At 52.1% G+C, this 20,065-nt stretch overlaps 1 protein-coding gene across 1 annotated transcript in view; it reads right to left on the reverse strand.

The window, feature by feature from the left end:
- The window catches only part of TMEM132B (transmembrane protein 132B), a 373,840-nt gene that overhangs the window by 176,315 nt on the left and 177,460 nt on the right, over nt 1-20,065 (reverse strand). Inside the window, exon 3 of the mRNA XM_023241277.2 lies at nt 2,248-2,394. Coding sequence (XP_023097045.2) covers nt 2,248-2,394 — 147 coding nt within the window. The remainder of the gene's footprint in view (nt 1-2,247; nt 2,395-20,065) is intronic.

The following is a 20,065-nucleotide window of genomic DNA, read 5'->3' on the forward strand; positions in this document are numbered from 1 at the left end:
GATGATTCCGGAGGCTGTAAGTCCAGGCAGCCCATCCAGGCCCCTCCAGCGCCCCAGGACTGAGGTAACTGCCAAGGTCCCCTCTCGTTTCTCCTCTCCCCGCAGCATCCATCCCCCAGAACCTCTCTCATCCTCTAAACCTATGTTGTTCAGGCGGGCTGGCCACAGTGATGGGTTCTGGTGGGTCCGTGACACAAGGCAAATCAAACAGAGCCAGTGGACCAGACAGGGAAGAATGGTGTCCTCCCCAAAGTGACCACAGTGGCAGGACGGATACTGGGAGCTGCTGGTGGCCAACTCGCCACCAGGAGGGAAGATCCTGCTGGAGACGATGCCAACCCAGAGGAGAGACAGGAGACAGGCTGCTAAGGACGCTGCTTGGACACCTGCACCCTGACGTCCCTGGTCCCCGCCTCCCTGCACGTCTCCATCCACAGGAGGAGCCCGAGTCCCCTTTTTGCTTGAGTGGCATCGGCACAGCACCGAACGGCAGCCACTGGACAAAGCCACCTGACCGACGCCACGGCAACCCAGAGGGAGCCCGGGCCCCAGCGAAGCCACAACCCTCGGCAGGCACCACGCTGAAGAGAGTGGAACACTGCTAGCTGACCGCCATCGCCCCACCCTTCTTCCTTTACAGCAAAGACCACCTCCCACTACGGCTCCCAGAAGCAGGGCCAGGCGTTCACTTCCCCAGACTGGCCGGCTTCTTGGGCAGAGGCAGGGAACCCACCGCTCACCCATGAGATCGGAAGGGTCCACCTCCAGGTCCCCTTCCCTGATAAAAGGCGGTAACAGAGGGGAAGCGGCCCGCCCCTCCAGTGTTGGTGCACAACTGGCGAGTTAGCCGTTCCTGCACCTGCTGCAGCCACCTTGCAACCGTGTGGGAACCGGAAGAAGGAGGGCAGCTGGGGACCAGGTGTGAGAGACGGGGAGACGGGACGCGCCTGGGTGACACGGTCGCACTGCCGGATTAGCCAGTCTCGTCGAACCACCCGCCCGAGTTTCTCGGCAGGTGAGATGATAAAACCGTGTTGCTGCAGCCACGTTTTGGCGGGTACCCGACTGACCGCATACGGAAACACCTGAGCCAATATAAAAATCCTGGGCTCTCCCCATATACTGACAACTCCGGATGTGGGAAGGCTCAGCGGGCAGGCAGACAGATTCCCAGGGAAACCGTGGGCCACATGAGGCCGCAGACTAAACGGCCGGCCAGGGATGGATGTAAAGGGGGACAACCAGAATGTTGAGTTTGGAGGGATCGTATTCCTAACAGAAGACTCGCGGCCCCTCAGCTGGACTCCCTTCTTTCCCTTTGAACGAGGTCCTCGAAGAGCAGGCAGGACAGCGTTCTAGCGGACGGAGGTTGGACCAGAACTCCATGGGAAGAGGCAAGCTGCACCCAGTCTCTCCGAGGTCGGGAGCCCCACCCACCCAGCCACGGCCTCATCCATTCACAGAGTGCCCCCCAGGCCCACAGCGGTGGGCCTCCATGAGTTCAAATAGTAGAGGAGAAAGAAGAGACAGCAGGGGGTGACACCGCAAAGTGATACGTGGCAGATCTGAAAGACGCTTCCTGCCAAGCTGAGGTTGTGAGTCAGGGGCGAGGGGTGCGCGTCTAGGGCTCGTTCGCCCGACCCTTTAAGAGAGAAGGTGGTCACAACCATGGGGACAGCGCCCCCTGCCTTAGTGGGGTCCCGATGCACGAGGCCTAGCAATGACCTCCAGGTGAGCGCAGCCCCGTGAAACCCAAAGCCGGCGTCTGAGCTGGAGGGGACACGTGCCAGCACCCAGGGGTGACATCCGCGAGACGGCTGCCTTGAAGCACCGAGAGACGACTCCTCGGTTGTTACAGCTACCCTCTGTTTGCCCGTAAATGAGTCCACTTCCCCTTAGATCATTTCCATGCTGTCCATTTCATTCTTCAATCTTTAGTGCAACCAGTAACAGTAATAAACATAATGCTCAAAACACGGTTCTCAAACCCTGCACGTATGTGAGTGCAGGTCGTGTTTGAGACTGCTCACCTAGTTAGGCCACTGGCGTATAAAGAGCGTAAAGAATAAAAGCCTTCCGCAGCGGCTCAGCCCCGCGATGGAACCATCCGGAAGCCGATGGGCAAAAGGAGCACATCGCCCATTAAAGGCAGAGGCATCAGCTCATCGATACGCACGTTGTTTTGCGATCAGCGACGTAGCCACCCGCGGCCCCCGCCGCCGAGGCCGCTGGGGGATGTCGGCTTACCTGCTCTGCGGGTCCGGGTGGTGGCCCACGCAGGTGAGCGTGGCCGTGGTCTGAGAGCCACTGCTGTCTATTTCCTCCTGGACTGCCCACTGCTGCTCGCTGGTGACTCGAACGGCCGTTATCCTCACCCCTGCTGCTGCCTTAATTCTGTGGGGTGGGAAAAAGATGTACACATGTATAACACCGCTCGAGGTCAAGACACGTGCTAAAAACACAGAGCTAGAGCAGATCTCCCCTTTCCTCTGGGAGACGGAGGGAACACAGGCAGGGAATGGCTTTCCTTTGGAAACTAAGTGTCCTGTTATGTTTTTTTTTAATGTTTATTCATTTTTGAGAGACACAGAGAGAGAACACAAGCAAGAAAGGCGCAGAGAGAGAGGGAGACACAGAACCCGAAGCAGGCTCCAGGCTCCGAGCTGTCGGCACAGAGCCCGACGCAGGGCTCAAACTCATGAACTGTGAGATCGTGATCTGAGCCGAAGTCGGACGCTCAACCGACTGAGCCACCCAGGCGCCCCTCAGTTTCCTGTTACTTTTACAAGTGCCCCGGAGTAGGAGCCCCAGCATTTTGCCAAGCACATGTTACTTCACTGTTTCACGGACGTGCTGGGAACCAGACCTCTGTCCGCTGCAGGGACCGCGAGTGACGGGAATGAGGCAGAGGCGGCCAGGCAGGTGTGGATGGGACCTGGAGATGGGGAGGGGCCCCCACGAGGTGGAGAGAGCACAAAAGACTGGGGGCTGGGGAAGCCAGTGGACCCAGGAGGAAGTGGGCAGTCCGGGCCACACTGGGAGGAGAGAAGGAGGGGCACACTGTCCTCGGGAGAAAAATAAACACCGCATCCCGGCAGGACAGTGTGGCCAGGGACCGCCTGGCACAGCATGGGTTGTACAGCATTGGAACTCAGTTCCCCAAGGAAGAACCAAGGGACCCAGCTGCTCGCTCACCGAGAAAAGGCCAAGGAGAGCTCTCACAGCCTGCTTGTTCTGCATTTGTTCCCTGCTCCTCAAATGACCTGTGCTGCAATGAACCAGAGTATGTCTCCTCAGTGACAGTGGGGATCCCAAGGCATCACCCAAGTTCTCAGCAGCCTTGGGACCTGCCCGTGGACACACTGGGGACACGTCTGGGGAACAATCAGGAGGAAGGCAGATCCGTCGACTGTCCACTGTTTGTAGTGCCTTAAACAGGTATAAGTGAGCACAAAGGACGTGCTTGGGGGCACCTGGGTGGCTCAGTCGGTTGAGCGAGTGACTTCGGCTCAGGTCATGATCTTGGGGTGAGCTCCAGCCCCGCGTCGGGCTCTGTGCTGATGGCTCAGAGCCTGGAACCTGCTTCGGATTCTGTGTCTCCCTCCCTCTCTGCCCCTCCCCTGCTCGTTCTCTGTCTCTCTCTGTCTCAGAAATAAATAAAACATTAAAAAAATTAAAAAAAAAAAAAAAGGACATGCTTGGACTTCCGAGTCCAGGGATGAACACTGCACGGGTCACCGGGGAGCCTGAAGTCCCTCCGCTTCCCAGACGGAAGGCTGTGGACCAACAGGCAATGCTCACTGAGGCCCTGGGCCCCCTTTTAACAGATACATCAAAAGGAACACGATTCAGCCATAAAAAGGAATGAAGCGGGGCGCCTGGGCGGCTCGGTCGGTTGGGCATCCGACTCCGGCTCAGGTCACGATCTCCCAGTTCACGGGTTCGAGCCCCGCGTCACGCTCGCTGTTGTCAGCACAGAGCCCTTTCCAGATCCTGCCTCCCTCTCGCTCTGCCCCTCCCCCCCACTCTCTCTCTCAAAAATAAATAAACATCAAAACAAAAAAAGGAATGGGGCACTGGCACAGGCTACAGGGTGGATGGACCTGAACCGCATCAGTCAATGTGGAAGACGACAGCCGCAAAAGTATGGAGACGGTGCGATTCCGTTGACGTCAAATGTCCAGAATAGGTACGTCCGTAGAAAGCCGACTGCTGGTTGCCAGGGTGGTGGCACCGTCCTGTGAATGTGCCGAATGCCACTAAACTGCTCCCTTAGATACTGTCAAGTTTATGTTATATGAATTATTCATGGGTTCGAGCCCCGCGTCAAGCTCCCTGCTGACAGCTCGGAGCCTGGAGCCCGCTTTAGATTCTGTGTCTCCTTCTCTCTCTCCGCTCCCCCACTCGTGCTGTCTCTCTTTCTCTCTCTCTTTCAAAAATAAACATAATAAATAAATAAATAAATAATCATTTATGAACACACACACACAAATCTTTGAGACCCGAAGAAGGGAACTTATGAAGGCAGAATTTCAACGAGCAGGAGAGAAAGTTCCGGACTCAAGGGTTGTCCTAAAGCTCCTGGCTTTGCTGCCAACTAAGGAGCCCGGGGGTGGAATTAGGAGATTCAAATCCTTGCAGACCCAGTTAGAAAAGAAATGCTTCCGCCTCCTTTCTTCTCCTTCATACAGGTCCTTACACAGATGCTCTCACACTCAGCTGCGAGCCCTCGAGCCCCGCGTTCCGGAGAAATCCCTGCCCATCCAGCGACGCCCCCAGGAGGTGCAGATGCCAAGCTCTGACGGGCTTGGCATTAGGGCTGCAGACACTGTCACTTTTTTCCTTGTCCCCCATCCTCCTCCCAAGCCACCTAGGCGTCCTGTGACCCCCTGCCTGACCCAGTGCCCTCCTGTAGTCCCAGGCTCCTTTGGTTCTGGAAGCCCTCCCCCCCCACCCCCCGCCCCCGAGCCGCAGCAAAGTCAGACCAGAGAGGGTCACCCTGCGGCATCCACAATCTGGAACACAAGGGGATCCAGAAACTTCAATGCAGTTAATTTCTGGGCACAGAGGAAGTCTCAAGAAAACGAATACCAACCTCGCCCCCTTCCAGGCTTTCTAGGGTCCACCCCTCCCCCAGAAACGGACTTTCAAGCTGCCAAAGCACCTTCCAAAACTGCCATAAAGACTTGCCAACTTTCACACACACTAGGGATGGTAACTGTCAGCACCACAGTCACAAGTGAACTGTCTCCATCAGGGCAGAAAGCCATGCTGGGCAGAGGCACTGCATCCCCGTGTTTCTCTCAGCTTCTCGTTTCGACTATTATTATGAATTACCACTATCATTACCCCCAGCAACCACCCACTGTAGCAAAAAGCAGACACTTGCCCATTGGCATGGCTAAAACAAAGAGAGAACACAGCAAGTGTAGACGCAGACGTGGCTGGAACTCGTCCGCATCGCTGGAATGAGGGAATCTGGTTCCGTTTCTCGGACAACGTCTACCAACCTGGATTTCTATGGGTCCTACAGCCCGGCATTTCCACCGCTGGCCGTATATATGCCCACGAGGAACGCAGGCACGTGCTCCCCTTAAAGCTCCAAATGGAAACGGCCTACACTGCTCACTAGCAGAATAGATAAAACATGTGAAACACGGTGCAGCAGAAACAAGGGTGAGCAGTCTACCACCGCGCAAAACAACATGACGAGCCTCCAAAAATAATGTCGGGCGAAAGAAGCCAGATACGAAAAACTGCACAATCCCGTTCGCAGAACGTCTGAAACAGGCAAACGGGTCCATGAGGTCGAAGTCTGTATCGTGGTTACTCTTCCGGGAAGTGACGGGAAGGGGTCCCAAGGGGGGGCTTCTGGATGTGGCTGCATGGTGGGTTTTGAGAACTTACCAGGCCAGGCTCACTTATGCGCACTTCCTCGTACACACATCCTAGTTCAGTATCGAGTTCAAATAAAGCAGGCAGACCTCATGCTTCTAACGGGGATGCCACGTTGCAGCCAGAGGGGTGTGACTTCGCCCCTGGTCCAGCCTCAGGACGAGTCAGACTTTCGCCACCCTGGACACACACACGGGCTTCTTCCCCCAACTTCCTCCACCCCTTGAGGTGCCCGGGGCCCCACCCTTGTTCTGAGGGACACAGACTAATCTGAAACCTTGACCTTGTCTATGATGGGGAAGAGTCTTAGAATCCCGATGAACATCCCTCTTGGTTGGAGCAGAAGCAGGAGCAGGTGACATCCCAGCTGCTGGACACAAGCAGTGAGAAAGACATCTGGCTTCCAGGCCAGTGTCCGCCCAGCAGGGACTAGAGACAGGGCAGAGACCCACAGCTTCTGCACTTCATTCCCCCTGTAACTTTCCAGCCCACAGCATCAACCATCTAGCAGGGCACAAGACAACTCGCTCGGTGAGTCCATCTGAGTCTTTGTTTCTTATACTTAGGCCAGCCGCTTTAGGATTACTCAAACCTCGGCAGGAGTTTTGACTGTCTGGTTGTTTACACAGTGGAGGTGCAGTAAAGGATTAATCCTCTGCGCTGACAGACTCTCCTCTTTGTGATCACAACGTGGCTGCAGTAGCTCCAGATCTCACATCCTCATCCACCAAAGGAAAAGCAAGATTCTCTCCCTCAGAACAAAATCCTGGAGCTAGGTTTTCATAGGTTGAATCAGATTGAGGAGTCCCCCCTGGACCACTAACTGTGGCCTAGGGGGTAGACAAACAAGGCTCACTGGGTTAGCCAGCCAACCACCGTCCCTGCACTAAGGGTAAAGTTAAGCCCGGGGTGCCCGGGTGGCTCAGTCGGTTGAGCATCCGACTTTGGCTCAGGTCACGATCTCGTGGTTTGTGAGTTCAAGCCCCGCATCGGGTTCATCGCCGTCAGACTGTTGGTGTAGAGCCTGCTTTGGAGCCTCTGTCCCCCAGTCTGTGCTCTCCGTTCCTCACACACTCCCCAAAATAAGTAAGTATTTAAAAAAAAAAAAGGGTAAAGTTAAGCCCATCTGAATCACATGGCAGTAACCATAGTGGCTCCTAAAAAGAAATTCAAGTGGCAACGGAAGAAATGAAAGCTGCATATCAAGAGCACAAGCCTAAAGGCCAATTACTGAGGTCCTACCCCCCCCCCCAGCACAAGTTTTAAAACTGTTCTAAATTCCAGTTCTTGGTCCAAATCCTTCCCGATTTTAGATTATCTTTGTTAGAACAATTTGAGCCCAGAAAAATCCAAGTCCTGAATATTCATCACATGTGTTTTAGAGAAATATTTTTAGGCTCGGTGATATTCTTAACACTTGTCATGTATAAAAACAACAATATCTAAAACGATGTGGGAACTATTAATGGTCTCTGCACGGCTAATGAGCTTGGGGGATCTGGGGGCTGAGCGAGGAAAAGGTGTGACCACTAGGTGGCAGGAGCACACAAGAAGCCCGATCTGGGCAAGGCTTGGACAGGTTTGCATGCTGGGGGAGTCCCTCCTAAGCCTAAGCTTCTCCAGAGGATATGGCGCCACCCCAAAGGGGAGGGGGGCAAGAGAGGAGCGGGGAACAGGAGGATCAGAGAGGCGGGTTTCTGTGTCTCCATGATGTCCCTAAGCAACATGGCGGCACATCTACGGATCACAGAGCCCCAAAGGGCAGTGGCAGCCTGGGGGCTTCTAACCAGAGTTTATGGCTAACAGACGTTGGGCACAGTTTTGCAGGGTATGGAAAGCAGGCAGGCTCCAAATGGCTAAAAATATGCTTATTTGGGATATCTTTGTAACAATCAGATGCGTAACAATTTGGAGTTTGGAGCTGCCAGGATGTTGAGCTAACAAGTCCCAGTCTGTTGTGAAGAAATAAACAATACAGGAGCCAATATATAGGGACCACCTTTGGCTCCTTTCTGTAACAACTACTTTCTGATATTCATCAACAACTTAGTTTCTATTTCCATAGGACCCTCATTATAGAATGTTTATCTGCATGCCTGTAGTTACGGGATTCCACCAGGAAGAATACATTGGCATCCTCGGATTTGTCGATGAGCCGACTCTTCAGGTAAAGAGTCCCCACTCACGCGTGGCCCCCGGATGACAGAGCACTGTCTCCACCCACCGCTCCCTCATCCGTGCCATTTGGGTTTGGTCCTGTGCTGCTGGCTGTCAGCCATAAATATAACGCAAACCGACGGCAACGTGAAAACTGCAGATCTTGTAATACTGGAGGACTGGCCGATGCCAGCAAAGCCACGGAGAAAGAGAACCCGAGAGGAGTCCACCAACGGCCGCTCAAGAGATCCGTACGGACGGTTAACAAGGGAACCAGAGAAGACCAGCAAAAATGATAGTTTCTTCCAAGGAGAGCAGTTTGAATAGCAAAGCGCAGTGACGCTCTTGGGGAAACTGGGGAAGCCCTCAAATATCTCCGCTAACTTGATCCTTGCGGTGATCCTACGACAACGTCTAGTGTGACGCGAAAAATGTGGTGCCACACCGTTGTGTAAAATTGGAGGAAAGGAACAAATTGGCAGCAGGAAATGCGTGCTTTGCTCTGAGTGGCACAGAGTGGGGATTACTGAACCTAGAGTTTGCTTAATATAAGGTAAAATAAACTTGTCGTCACCTCGATTTCATTTCTCAAGGAAGAAAAAAAAAAATCCCAATCAAGTTTCCTTTCGCTCGCTACTGTCTATGAGACTTTATGTTCCCATCAGCAGATTCGTTTCAGCTGGCCGAATATTCTCAGATGAAAGAAAAACCCCTCACAGTCTTGTAGCTTTGAATAGCAACGCTCTAAAAAAATGCATATTTTGGGTGTGTAAAAATACACTCACATTCTGTACTGGTGGGGAACCTGCCTCCTTCTGGTTCCTAGAACAACGTGTGCCTTCCAACCTTTGCTCTTGTCGGTCCCTGTGCCTGAAAGCCCCCCCAGGAACTTCTCCCTAATCTTGAGGTGTGGGCAAATGGGAAATTAAGAGAAAACAAAGGCTGCCAAGGGCGTGGGAAGGGAGGCAGGCATTGGGACGCTGTGAACGAGAAGCTTTTGAACTTTCAAGCACATCAGAATCACCTGCTGCCGGTTCCAAACGCCTAGACCCAATTTCCAGAGACTGTAATACACCAGGTCTGGGGCAGGACCCAACAGGGCCGTGTTTTTAAACAAGCTGCCGTGGGGCGCCTGGGTGGCGCAGTCGGTTAAGCGTCCGACTTCAGCCAGGTCACGATCTCGCGGTCCGTGAGTTCGAGCCCCGCGTCGGGCTCTGGGCTGATGGCTCAGAGCCTGGAGCCTGTTTCCGATTCTGTGTCTCCCTCTCTCTCTGCCCTTCCCCCATTCATGCTCTGTCTCTCTCTGTCCCAGAAATAAAATAAACGTTGAAAAAAAAAAAAATTTAAACAAGCTGCCGTCATGATATATGTGGTCCTCAGAACACTCCTCGGGGAACGGCGTTTGGGACCCGTTCCAGAGGATCACATTCTGTTAAGGAGAGAGAAGCCAGGGAACATCTGGTGTGCCACATACTCTCTGAGACAAGCCCAGCCCTGGGCACTGGAAGCACTTTCGGGGTGTGATTCAGGAAGACTGGAAAGATACTTTTCATTTGGATTCGCCCAGCAAACCACTTTCTCTGTGGCGAATCAGCCAGAGAGAGAGAGATGTATGCGTGTCCCGCTAGGCACCTGGAGGCCGGCAAAGTCAGGCTCTGCTGAGAGCTCCTTTCAGACCACGATTTAAGCTTGCAAAGACCGCAGGGCGGGGCCGAGGGTCTGGGAGGCAGCTCACCACACTGGACCTGCCAAGAGGACCACAGGACAGGTGCGGGTCCCCTCCTACCCAGGTGGCTGAAATCCAGGACGCTGAGGATACAGAGTTTGGGTCTCTGAAAGAGAACGAGAATCATCCTGAAGGACAGACACGGAACCCATGCTGGAAGAAAGCGCACAGAGTCCTTCCGAGTGGAGTGTTGCGGTATAAGCGTTTCAGCTCTGAGCACAGGAAGACGCAAAGAGGGATCTGGATGTGCACGAGAACTCTCCCCAAGCCACCTGCTGGCTCCTTGGAGCTCTCTCTCCTCTCTTGTACCGCCGTTCCATCTTCTGCCTAGGACAGTCAACTTCTAAGCGAACCCGACATACGGCTTCTGACAAATCAGGAAGTTAACGTTTTCACAAGCAAGAGAATGGTTTTCGTGATGGCAACATTTCACTCACAACAGGTGCCTTGATCTTGCCACGGTGTCTGTTTGTTTGTTTACCTCCTGGGAGACGACTAGGTATCGGGGAAAGTCGATTTGCAAAGCAGCGGGGGCCCTCGGAGCAAGAAACAATGATAAATAAGAAAGCTTTCTGCTATTTCTACTATAATTCTGGAAATTTATTCTCCACTCTGGCCAAGGCAGCCCAGGGTATGGAAATGTCAGTGGGTTCACCCCTGCAGGAAGCCCCACTCAGCCTGTGAAGCCCGCTCTGCTGTGCCTCGTGGAGATTGTAATTACATCGTTTCCCCATCCGAATGCTGGCTTCTGCCGTACAAGCATTTCTTCCCTGACTCGCGCTTTAGGGACATGTGGCCAAGCTCCAATCACAATGCCTTCCACAGGTGATGTAACAGAACAAGTCTGCCCCGAAAGTTCCTGCCGGTCTCCCCTACTCTGCTGCTGCTGCAGTACCAAATGGCCACAAAGGGCGGGGGGGAGCGCAAGACAGCAGAAAGGTGTTCTCTCTCAGTTCCACTCAAGGTGCTGCAGGGCGGGTTCCTTCTCAGAGAATCTGTCCCATGCCTCTTCCCCGGCTTCTAGAGATTCCGGACATCCTCGGCTTGTGGACACCTCTCTCGAAACTCAGCGTCCGTCTTCCCACGACTTCTCCCTGTGTGTGGATCGGAGTCTCTCCTCTTCTCACAAGGACACGGGTCATTGGATTTAGGACCCGCAGGAATCCGGTAGGCCCTCATCTCAACCCGTTACATCTGCAACGATCCTCTTTCCAAGTAAGTTCCCATTCCAAGGTTTCAGGCGGACATGAATTTGGGGGACACGACACCTTCTCTACAGGCACAAAAGCCGAAAAAAGAAATAAGTAACAGGGGCGCCTGGGTGGCTCAGTCGGTTGAGCGTCCGACTTCGGCTCAGGTCATGATCTCACAGTCTGTGGGTTCGAGTCCCGTGTTGGGCTCTGTGCTGACAGCTCGGAGCCTGGAGCCTGCCTCGGGTTCTGTGTCTCCCTCTCTCTCTCTCTCTGCCTCTCCCCTGCTCACGGTATGTCTCTCTCTCTCTCAAAAGTAAATAAAAACATTTTTAAAAAATTTAGGGTCTATTCACTGAGTATCTATGACATGCGAGGTGTTAACCGTCTCCTCTGTGCAGGACAGATGGACAGTCCTAGGAGACAGACAGACAGACAGAACAGTGAAGCCACCACGGACTTGGAAGCTACATTTTTGTCTGGCTTAAAATCCAAACTCCGGCTGTGTGACCCTGGAAAGTCACTTAGCTCCTCTGTGCCTCCGTTTTCTCATCTGTAAAATGGGACTATTGATGACAGTACCCATCTCACAGCAGAGCCTGCACATAAGAAGGACAGTGCAGCATTCGTTATGTTGCCGGTGGTGACAAGAGGGGCACCAGCCTGCCCGCAAATGCTGACATTCCAAAGACTCATCCCTTGGTGCTCAAATGTTTCAGGGACAGATGAAAAAGTGCAGAAAAGTGGGGCGCCTGGGTGGTTCCAGTGGTTAAGCCACCGACTTCGGCTCAGGTCATGATCTCACTGTTCATGAGTTCAAGCCCCGTGTCACTCTGTGCTGACAGCTCCGAGCCTGGAACCTCCGAGCCTGGAGCCTGCTTGGGATTCTCTCTCTCTCTCTCTCTCTCTCTCTCTCTCTCTCTCTCTCTCTCTGCCCCTCCCCTGCTTGCGCTCTGCCTCTTTCTCTCAAAAATAAACAAACATTAAAAATTAAAAAAAAAAAAAAAGTGCATTAAAGCTGTTGTGCGAGCCATCCAGCAAGTTCCCGGCCCTGCTCACCCCACCCACAGAAGACCAGGCAGACTGGCGGGGTCAGCCCTGCAGGGAGTCCCCTCTCTTGATGCAACACTTGGACTGCCCACTGGGAGCCGCACATGCCCAGTCCGCGATGTTCCCCTTGTGCTGGCTCCACCCTCGGCTTCAGGGATTGGTTGGTGTGTAGCCAACCAAAGCACGGTGTCCTCCTGAACAGGGATTGGTCCGAGCAGAAACCACATGACCCAACCACACCAATCGGAAATAGCCCGTCGCCCGGCCCCACAGCTGATGGGCTCGCGAATAGACACGTGGGACTCAGGATCTGTTGGGGAGAGTGGGGCTCAGCTCTTGGTTCGCTAAGCAAGCAAGTGTTGCAAGAATCCACTTCCTGCCTGAGCATGAAACCAACAGGTGGAAAGGGATGGCTTCCCAGCCGCAGTGTCCGAGCATCTGGATTCAGCCAGACCTGAGGCTGCCTTGGCACTTTTTAGTTCGGGGAGCCAGGCAAGTTCCTGCATGCCACTTTGAGTTTGGTTTTCTCTATTTGCAGTTGAAAGTGAACTGACAAAAACACACAGGTGCTGACATTTCTGCCACTCAGAGGACCAAATAAAATCGCAAAGTTCACAGAAGATACACATACAAAGTTCCCCTGCAATCCAAGGACAAAAGAACAGATGGCGGAAGGACGTTCAGCATGTCGACCATCCTTGTGAGTACTGAGAGCAAATATTAAATAAAAGGAATCTATGGAAACAGTCCAAGATGCTCTCCCTTTGCCATACCCATCATTTCAGCATTAAATGTTAATAAACAAAGCTAAGGCATAAAAAATTCAATTCATAACACAAAAATAACCTGACCTTTTATGGAACTAAACTCATTTTCCATCAGACCTGCTATTTGTACAGTATTTGGTGATATAAATTCTCCAATGCCTGGTAAAGAGTCACTCTCCCTAGTAATTTAAAGCTCTTTGTGAGCCACAATGAGTTTTTTCCATCTCCTCCTCTCCACCCAGACATAGTCAAGGGCTCACCCTGACAAGCTGGATATGTCCTGTCCGTGAAGACTTGTCAGTAACCTGGGTACTCACAGACACCAAGAAACACACACACAAATCCATATTCACAACTTTATCTACCATCTACGATGTGATCACCCGGAGTTGAGTTATTTTTGCAACACAGAACTTCCTCCCCTGAGTCTCAGATACATGGCCAAGGGAATACCTTGACATCACCTCTGGACATCATTATGCTGCAGGTGGTGACAAGAGTATCATAAACCAGCGTGCCTTTTGAAGTCGCAAAAGAAAAACTCAACATACTCAGAACCCAGCCCACAATAAAAACAACCACCTTGCTTCTCTTGTCGTCCTTGGGAAAGAACCACTGTCTCAGTCTGTTCAGGATGCTGTAATAAGATACCACCCACTGGGGAGGGGGGGGGCTTAAGCAACAGAAATGCATTTCTCACAGTTCTGGATACTGGAAAGGCCAAGGTCAAGGTGCTGGCAGATTCTGTTCCTGGTGAGGGCTCTCCTCTTGGTTTGTAGACGGCTGCCTTCCTGCTGTGTCCTCACATTATGGAAAGCAGAAAGAGGAAGTAAACTCTCTCCTATTTCTTTCTATAAGGGCACTAATACCATCATAAGGGCTCCAGCCTCGTGACTTGCGTACCTCCCAAAGGCCCCGTATCCAAATACCATCACACTGGGGATTAGGGTGTCCACACCCACATAGTGATGGGGGGAAGGAGGAGGAGATTCAGTCCATAGCAACCACCGTCCGCCGAAGTGCTCAAGCTAGAAACTTGGGGATCACCCTTGGCACCTTCCTTTCGATGACTGCCTCCCCGTGCCTCTCTCCACGTCCCCTGCGTCTTCCTCACGTGTGTCGCTGCAATACACATCTACAACCATTGCTACAAACCACACCTCCATGAGGGTGAGCTGCTCAAAGTCCTGAGTCATCAAAGCTCCGAGCTTAAAACCCACTGCTTACGCCAGTGTGAGGACACGTCCAAATGCCTACAAGGCCCTGCCTGGTCTGGACCGTGATGAAACTGCCTAACGGAGGAAGTGGTGATGCTGATCATTTAGTGGCTACATAGACTCTGGAACCAGGCTTCCTAGATTCAAATCCCCGCTCTTCCATTTGCCTGCTCGGCGAGCTATATCACCTCGCTGAGCCTCAGTCTCCTCGTCTGTAAAATGGACTCACAGTAGCTCACTGTAGCCATCTTACAGGTGTCGGATGAGGACTGAATTATAAGCACTTAGCAGGTGCTGTTTTGGCTACCTCTCTAAGTTCATGGCTCCACGCTTCTCTACTGGCCCTTCTCTATTCCTCAGAAGCCCAGAACTTTTTCCCCACCTGGCTTTACTGCTCATTCTCTGTTTGTCCTGCAGATGGGTTTTCTAGCCTTCTCCTCTTGTCCGTACTGCTGGAGGCTGGTGGCCATGAACAGCATCACAAGGGTTCCCTTGTGCTCCCCTGACCTCCCTCTGGCTTCCGGCGGGGGGGGGTCCAAGGCAACAGAAGGCGAGGTGCTAAGAGAAAAGGCTGTGGTTTTTACAGCCCTGCCTTCTCCCTGCGGGTGAGGGTGGCTGCTGCATTCCTCTCCCTGTGAACACGGCTCCCGTGGACAAGCCTTGGTGCCCCCGAGGTTTGCTCTCCTGATTCCTGTGATTCCCCTCCCTGCCCTCGCGTCCTGGGCCAGGGTGGTAACTGCTTACTGCGGTCACCCATCCTGGTGCCTTCCCACCCTCCGCTGGCTCCCTTCACCCCGCCCCTACCCTGGTCCAAAGCCCCCCTTCATTAAATTCTCTTCGGGATATGCCAGCTCTTTCCCGCCTGAACCCTGATTGGTTCAGGCCTTTGCATACACTGTTCCCTATGTCTGAAGCTTTTTTCCTCCCACACTCCCCCTCCCAACTATCTGGATCACTCCTACCCACTTTTGACTCAACTTAATCCGCACCCCAGAAAAGCCTCCCCAGATACATGGGACCAGGTTAGTTTTTGGTTTTGTTTTTTTTCTTTTATTGCATCTTGATTTTTCCTTCTCGGCACTTATCACAACGAGTATTAAATAATGATCCGTGTGAGTGTTTACACACGTTATCGTTCACCTGACTGTAAGACCCATAGCGGCAGAGAGGACAGACATGTTGCTTGTTTTCATTACGTCCCCCATCTCACACAGGGCTTTACACACACTTGGTGCTCAGTGGCGCACTTGTTGAATTAATCACACAGTCCAACAACAGAAATCTGTAGGTCCTGCAACGGGAATGCCCAGGCTTTGTCCAATGCAGGAAGCAGCAATGCAAGCTGACGGCCCAAAGCCACTCGGGTGGCTTCTCAACCCAAGAGAGGTGCTCTCGGAAGATCATTACACCTGCCGCGTCTCGGTTATCGACACAGCTGCTAACTACGGATGCTCCCTGACCAAACTTTGTGTCAGACCCTATGTAGGAAGTTTGGGCACCAAAGGCGGGCTGAGTGGCAGGGAAGCTGGCACGGACCTCGAGGCCCCAGGACGCCGGTGGACCCAACGTCGTGCGTCACTCAGTCGTGGCAGCAGAAGCAGCACCTCGCGTCCGGTTGCCGCCCAAATACTTGCCGAGTGACTTTCACACACATCATCCCGTTCGTTCCTCATGAGAACCTGTGAGCTGCTGCAGGGGAATTATTCACACGCCCACGATCGCACAAGTGGGGAGCTGCAGAACAGAGCTGGGCCCCCGCGGCCACGGGTCCCAGCCCACGGCTCCTCCCAGGAGGAGGCGAGCCAGCCTTGCCCACACGGGCTTTGCGCCCTCCTGGCTGGGGAAGATCTTGACCGCTCCAAGGGGAAGTGCTCCAAACCTGTCCTCTCCAGGGGCCCTTTCGCCCAGCACAGGAAGTGCCTGCAAATGCAATGTAACAAAGGAGCAAAGAACGTATCTCCAGGCCCCAGTGCCTGGGTTCAAAGCCAAATGTTGCCACTCTCCACCCGTACAACCCAACACCAATTATTTTAGCCTCTTTGAGTCTCAGCCTCCTTCTCTGCAGGATGAGGATAACCACGTCTGCTTGGACGGTAGCCTTGGGTATGGAATGAATGAATGCATTCACATCACACAGCACAATGCCTAGCATATGGCAAATCTGTGTCCCTTCTGACCAGCCCAACTGTCCCCGGGAACCAGGCAGGTAACACAGAGGTGAATAGCTGAGCAGGTAGAGAGACTACTGTAAACTGGTCCCCAACACATGCCCTGGTCTAAGGGGACGCCCCATGAGCAACCTGTACTTCGACCTACAGAGGTAGCCCCCTCTGGTGACAAGACCTTCCACCTGGGGGGCTCCGCCCGCTCTGCAACATGACTTGGGACCCTCCTCATTGCAAGAGGTCTGCAGCCCCAAGGCTACCCTGGAGGAGGCGTTCTCGAAGGAGTTTCTGCTTCCTCACAAAGCTAACGATTTTGCTCCATTTCCTCAGTCCAGGAAATTAATCTCCCAAGACCACATGGGACACGGTAAACACGTCAAACACATACATACATGCACGTGCACACACACACACAGTGCTCTTTCGTGCTTTGGGGGGAAAAGGGCTCATTGGTGCAGATCCTAAGATGGGAAAGGAGAAAAGGTAACGCCTCAATTACCTACTGAGGGACACACAAAAGACCACGGAGACCAAGCTTCAGTGGACACTGCCTTGCGTGGCCTTCCTACCAGGGAAAATTCTGTCCTCTGCACACAGCCCAGAGACCCATCTGTTCCTGGACAAGTGAATAATCAGAGCACCCATTTGGGTACCTATGTTCGAGGATCCAGTATTTCTAGCTGTGTTTGTGACGTAAGTTCCAGTGTTACACACAGAGACTTGGGAAGTGAGAAGCAGAAATACTTCTTAATCCTTCTTTCTCAAGAGAGACTTCCTGGGGCCCCTGGGTGGCTCAGTGAATTAAGCCTCCAACTTTGGCTCAGGTCATGATCTCGCAGTTCGTGGGTTCGAGCCCCACCTTGGGCTCTGTGCTGACAGCTCAGAGCCTGGAGCCTGCTTTGGATTCTGTGTCTCCCTCTCTCTGTGTGCCCCTCCCCTGCTCGTGTGCTCGCTCTCTTTCTCTCTCTCTCTCTCTCAAAAATAAATTAAAAAGTTTTAAATAAAAAATAAAGTAGAGATGCCTATGTAACAGGTCATAAATACAACCTGAAAAGAAAAAAAAGGTAAGCGCTACAAAGAGACCAGATTTCTGTCTGGGATACCCAAAGCCACAGATGTTCAGAAACATCTTTCTTAGGCAACGTCTCCCCTGTGCCTCAGACTCCTCAACTGTGGGTCATCACTTCAGAAACAGTCTTCAGAGGAATAGAAGTCAAATACCCCTGGGTCTTAGAGAGCTGGAGACTTACTTCGAGCTGGGCTACCAGCTCCCTGTGTGACATTAGCCAGGTCACGACACTGGCTGCCGTGTGATGCCTGAACAGCCTCGCCAGCCTGCATCATTTGGCTTTTATCTTTGCAAACTCAGAAACATACTCAGATATTATTGGATCCAAGGGAAACCACCTCCTTTATTACGTTTTTGTTTATTTGTTTAGAGAGAGAGAGAGACAGCACGAGCAGGGGAGAGACAGAGAGAGAGGGAGACACAGAATCCTAAGTAGGCTCCACACCGTCAGCACAGAGCACAACGTGGGGCTCGATCATGACCTGAGCCGAGATCAAGAGTGAGATGCTTAACGTACTGAATCACCCAGGCGCCCCAGAAACCACCACCTTTCTGTTCCTCCTAAAGCCGAGGTTATGCCCACCTCAGAGTCCTTGCAATGACTATTCTCCTGTTCTCCCGGCTCTTTGGTTGTGACCGCCCAACTTCATCCAGCCTGTTCGCTCACTGAATGTTCACCCAATCACAGTCTCGTCACCTTGTCGTACCACCCTAGGCGTTTTCATTTGCAACAAACAAACCATGAGGTAGAAAACCGGAATGCGACAAACCTTCATGTAAAGAACGAAAGTGCAAAAGCAGGCAGAATCTACTGATTTGCTCACGTGTGATGGACATTTTTTTTCATTAGCTGGCAGTGCTACAAAAATCACTTTCAATTCGCCACTCCCCAATTTATTTTTTTAATGCTTCTTTTTGAGAGATAGCTAGAGAGCGAACAGGGGAGGGGCAGAGAGAGAACTCAAGCAGGCTCTGCACTGTCAGTGCAGAGCCCAGTGTGGGGCTCAGACTCATGAACCGTGGCTCATGACCTGAGCCAAAATCGAGACAGAGTTGGACACTTAACAGTCTGAGCCACCCAGGAGCCCCCCCACCACTACCCAATTTAGAAGACATCAGTGGGGACGCCTGGGGGGCTCAGTCGGTTGAGCGTCCAACTTCAACTCAGGTCATGATCTCGTGGTTCGCGAGTTTGAGTCCCGCGTCGGGCTCTGTGCTGACAGCCCAGAGCCTGGAGCCTGCTCCCGATTCTGTGTCTCCGTCTCTCTCTGCCCCTCCCGTGCTTGCACTCTGTCTCTCTCTGTATCAAAATAAACACCAAAAAAATAAATTAAAAATAAATAAAAGACATCAGTGGCCCCAATGCTGACCCATGTCCAGACTGTACTTGCCCAGACATTCTTTCTTCTCACCAGCCCACTGACCTTACCGCCCTCTCAGTATGTGTCCATCTAGAATTTGCTCCATTCACAATCAACAAGTACTCCAGTACCTGTTTGGTTCAAAAAATATGGGCACCATGAACACCAAAACACCAAAGATTTCTCTGTGCCTCCCCTACTACAATATAAGCTTCAGGAGATCAGAAAACTATGCCCTTTCCCACTACAGAGTCCGTGTAAAAACCAGTATGTGGCAAACAAAACACACTAAAATATTTGTTGAATTGACAAATTAATGAGTCTCCCACAAGAGAAATGTATGAGACACTGTCTGCCTCTCATCGGTTAAATTAAAAATAGGATATTAGGACCCTGGTATTCCTAGGAACCTCGTTTAAATCAATTGGTCTTTTTTTTTTTTTTTTTAGTTGCCAAAACTACTATAGAGTACAGGAAAGTCACAAAAATAAAGTCACTTTTCCCTGGGAAACTGTAGCCTGTAGCCTGAGAGTTACTTTAGGTCTGTGCCCAACACAAACTTTATCGGCATCTGTTCTCATGTGACCTAGAATATTCCGGTTCCCTGTCACTGAAAAGCCTCCCTCTGGACAGAAGCCCAGGACACATCCACCACCTCCAGCAATAAAATCTGCCCGCTGCTGAGCCCCTTGGCAGGATGGCAACAAACAGCCATGAGGGGGCGCTGTAGAGCTGCCCCTCAAGAGGCCAGAGATGGGGGAGCCAAGGGCCAGGGGCCAGGTCCCCTCCCCCCGGACATGCAAGTCTCAAGAGACCACACGGTTGTTTTTACAACAACAGATGTCGGGAAGAAACAGTGATAAATAAAACACCAAACCTGCATCTGGCCAATGATTTTTTTTTTTTTTGGCCATATTTTTTTTTTAATTTTGTTTTCAACGTTTTTATTTATTTTTGGGACAGAGAGAGACAGAGCATGAACGGGGGAGGGGCAGAGAGAGAGAGGGAGACACAGAATCGGAAACAGGCTCCAGGCTCCGAGCCATCAGCCCAGAGCCTGACGCGGGGCTCGAACTCATGGACCGCGAGATCGTGACCTGGCTGAAGTCGGACGCTTAACCGACTGCGCCACCCAGGCGCCCCGTGGCCATATTTTAAAATGCTAGTAACTCATTCCATTTTTTTAAATGCCTGAAGTTAAATGTTAAAAATATTTTTTTTTAACAAATAGAGAGCAAGCAATGTTCTCAGAATGTGGCAGACACCCACCCTATCCCTAAGGGTACATGAGAAAATTTCAGGCGGCGTGACAAGGACATAATATTAAACAACATTAAGTTGAAAAAAGAGAGTTTCTAATCTTTCCCCACCCTTCTGATTAAATCAAGTGGAAAGCTGTAGCTGAGTGTTCACGTCTTTAACCTTCTCTAACGCTCCCAAATCTCTGCCTTTAACAAAGAGAACTAAT

Source organism: Felis catus, chromosome D3, assembly GCF_018350175.1.
Source record: "Felis catus isolate Fca126 chromosome D3, F.catus_Fca126_mat1.0, whole genome shotgun sequence".
Lineage (NCBI taxonomy): Eukaryota > Metazoa > Chordata > Mammalia > Carnivora > Felidae > Felis > Felis catus.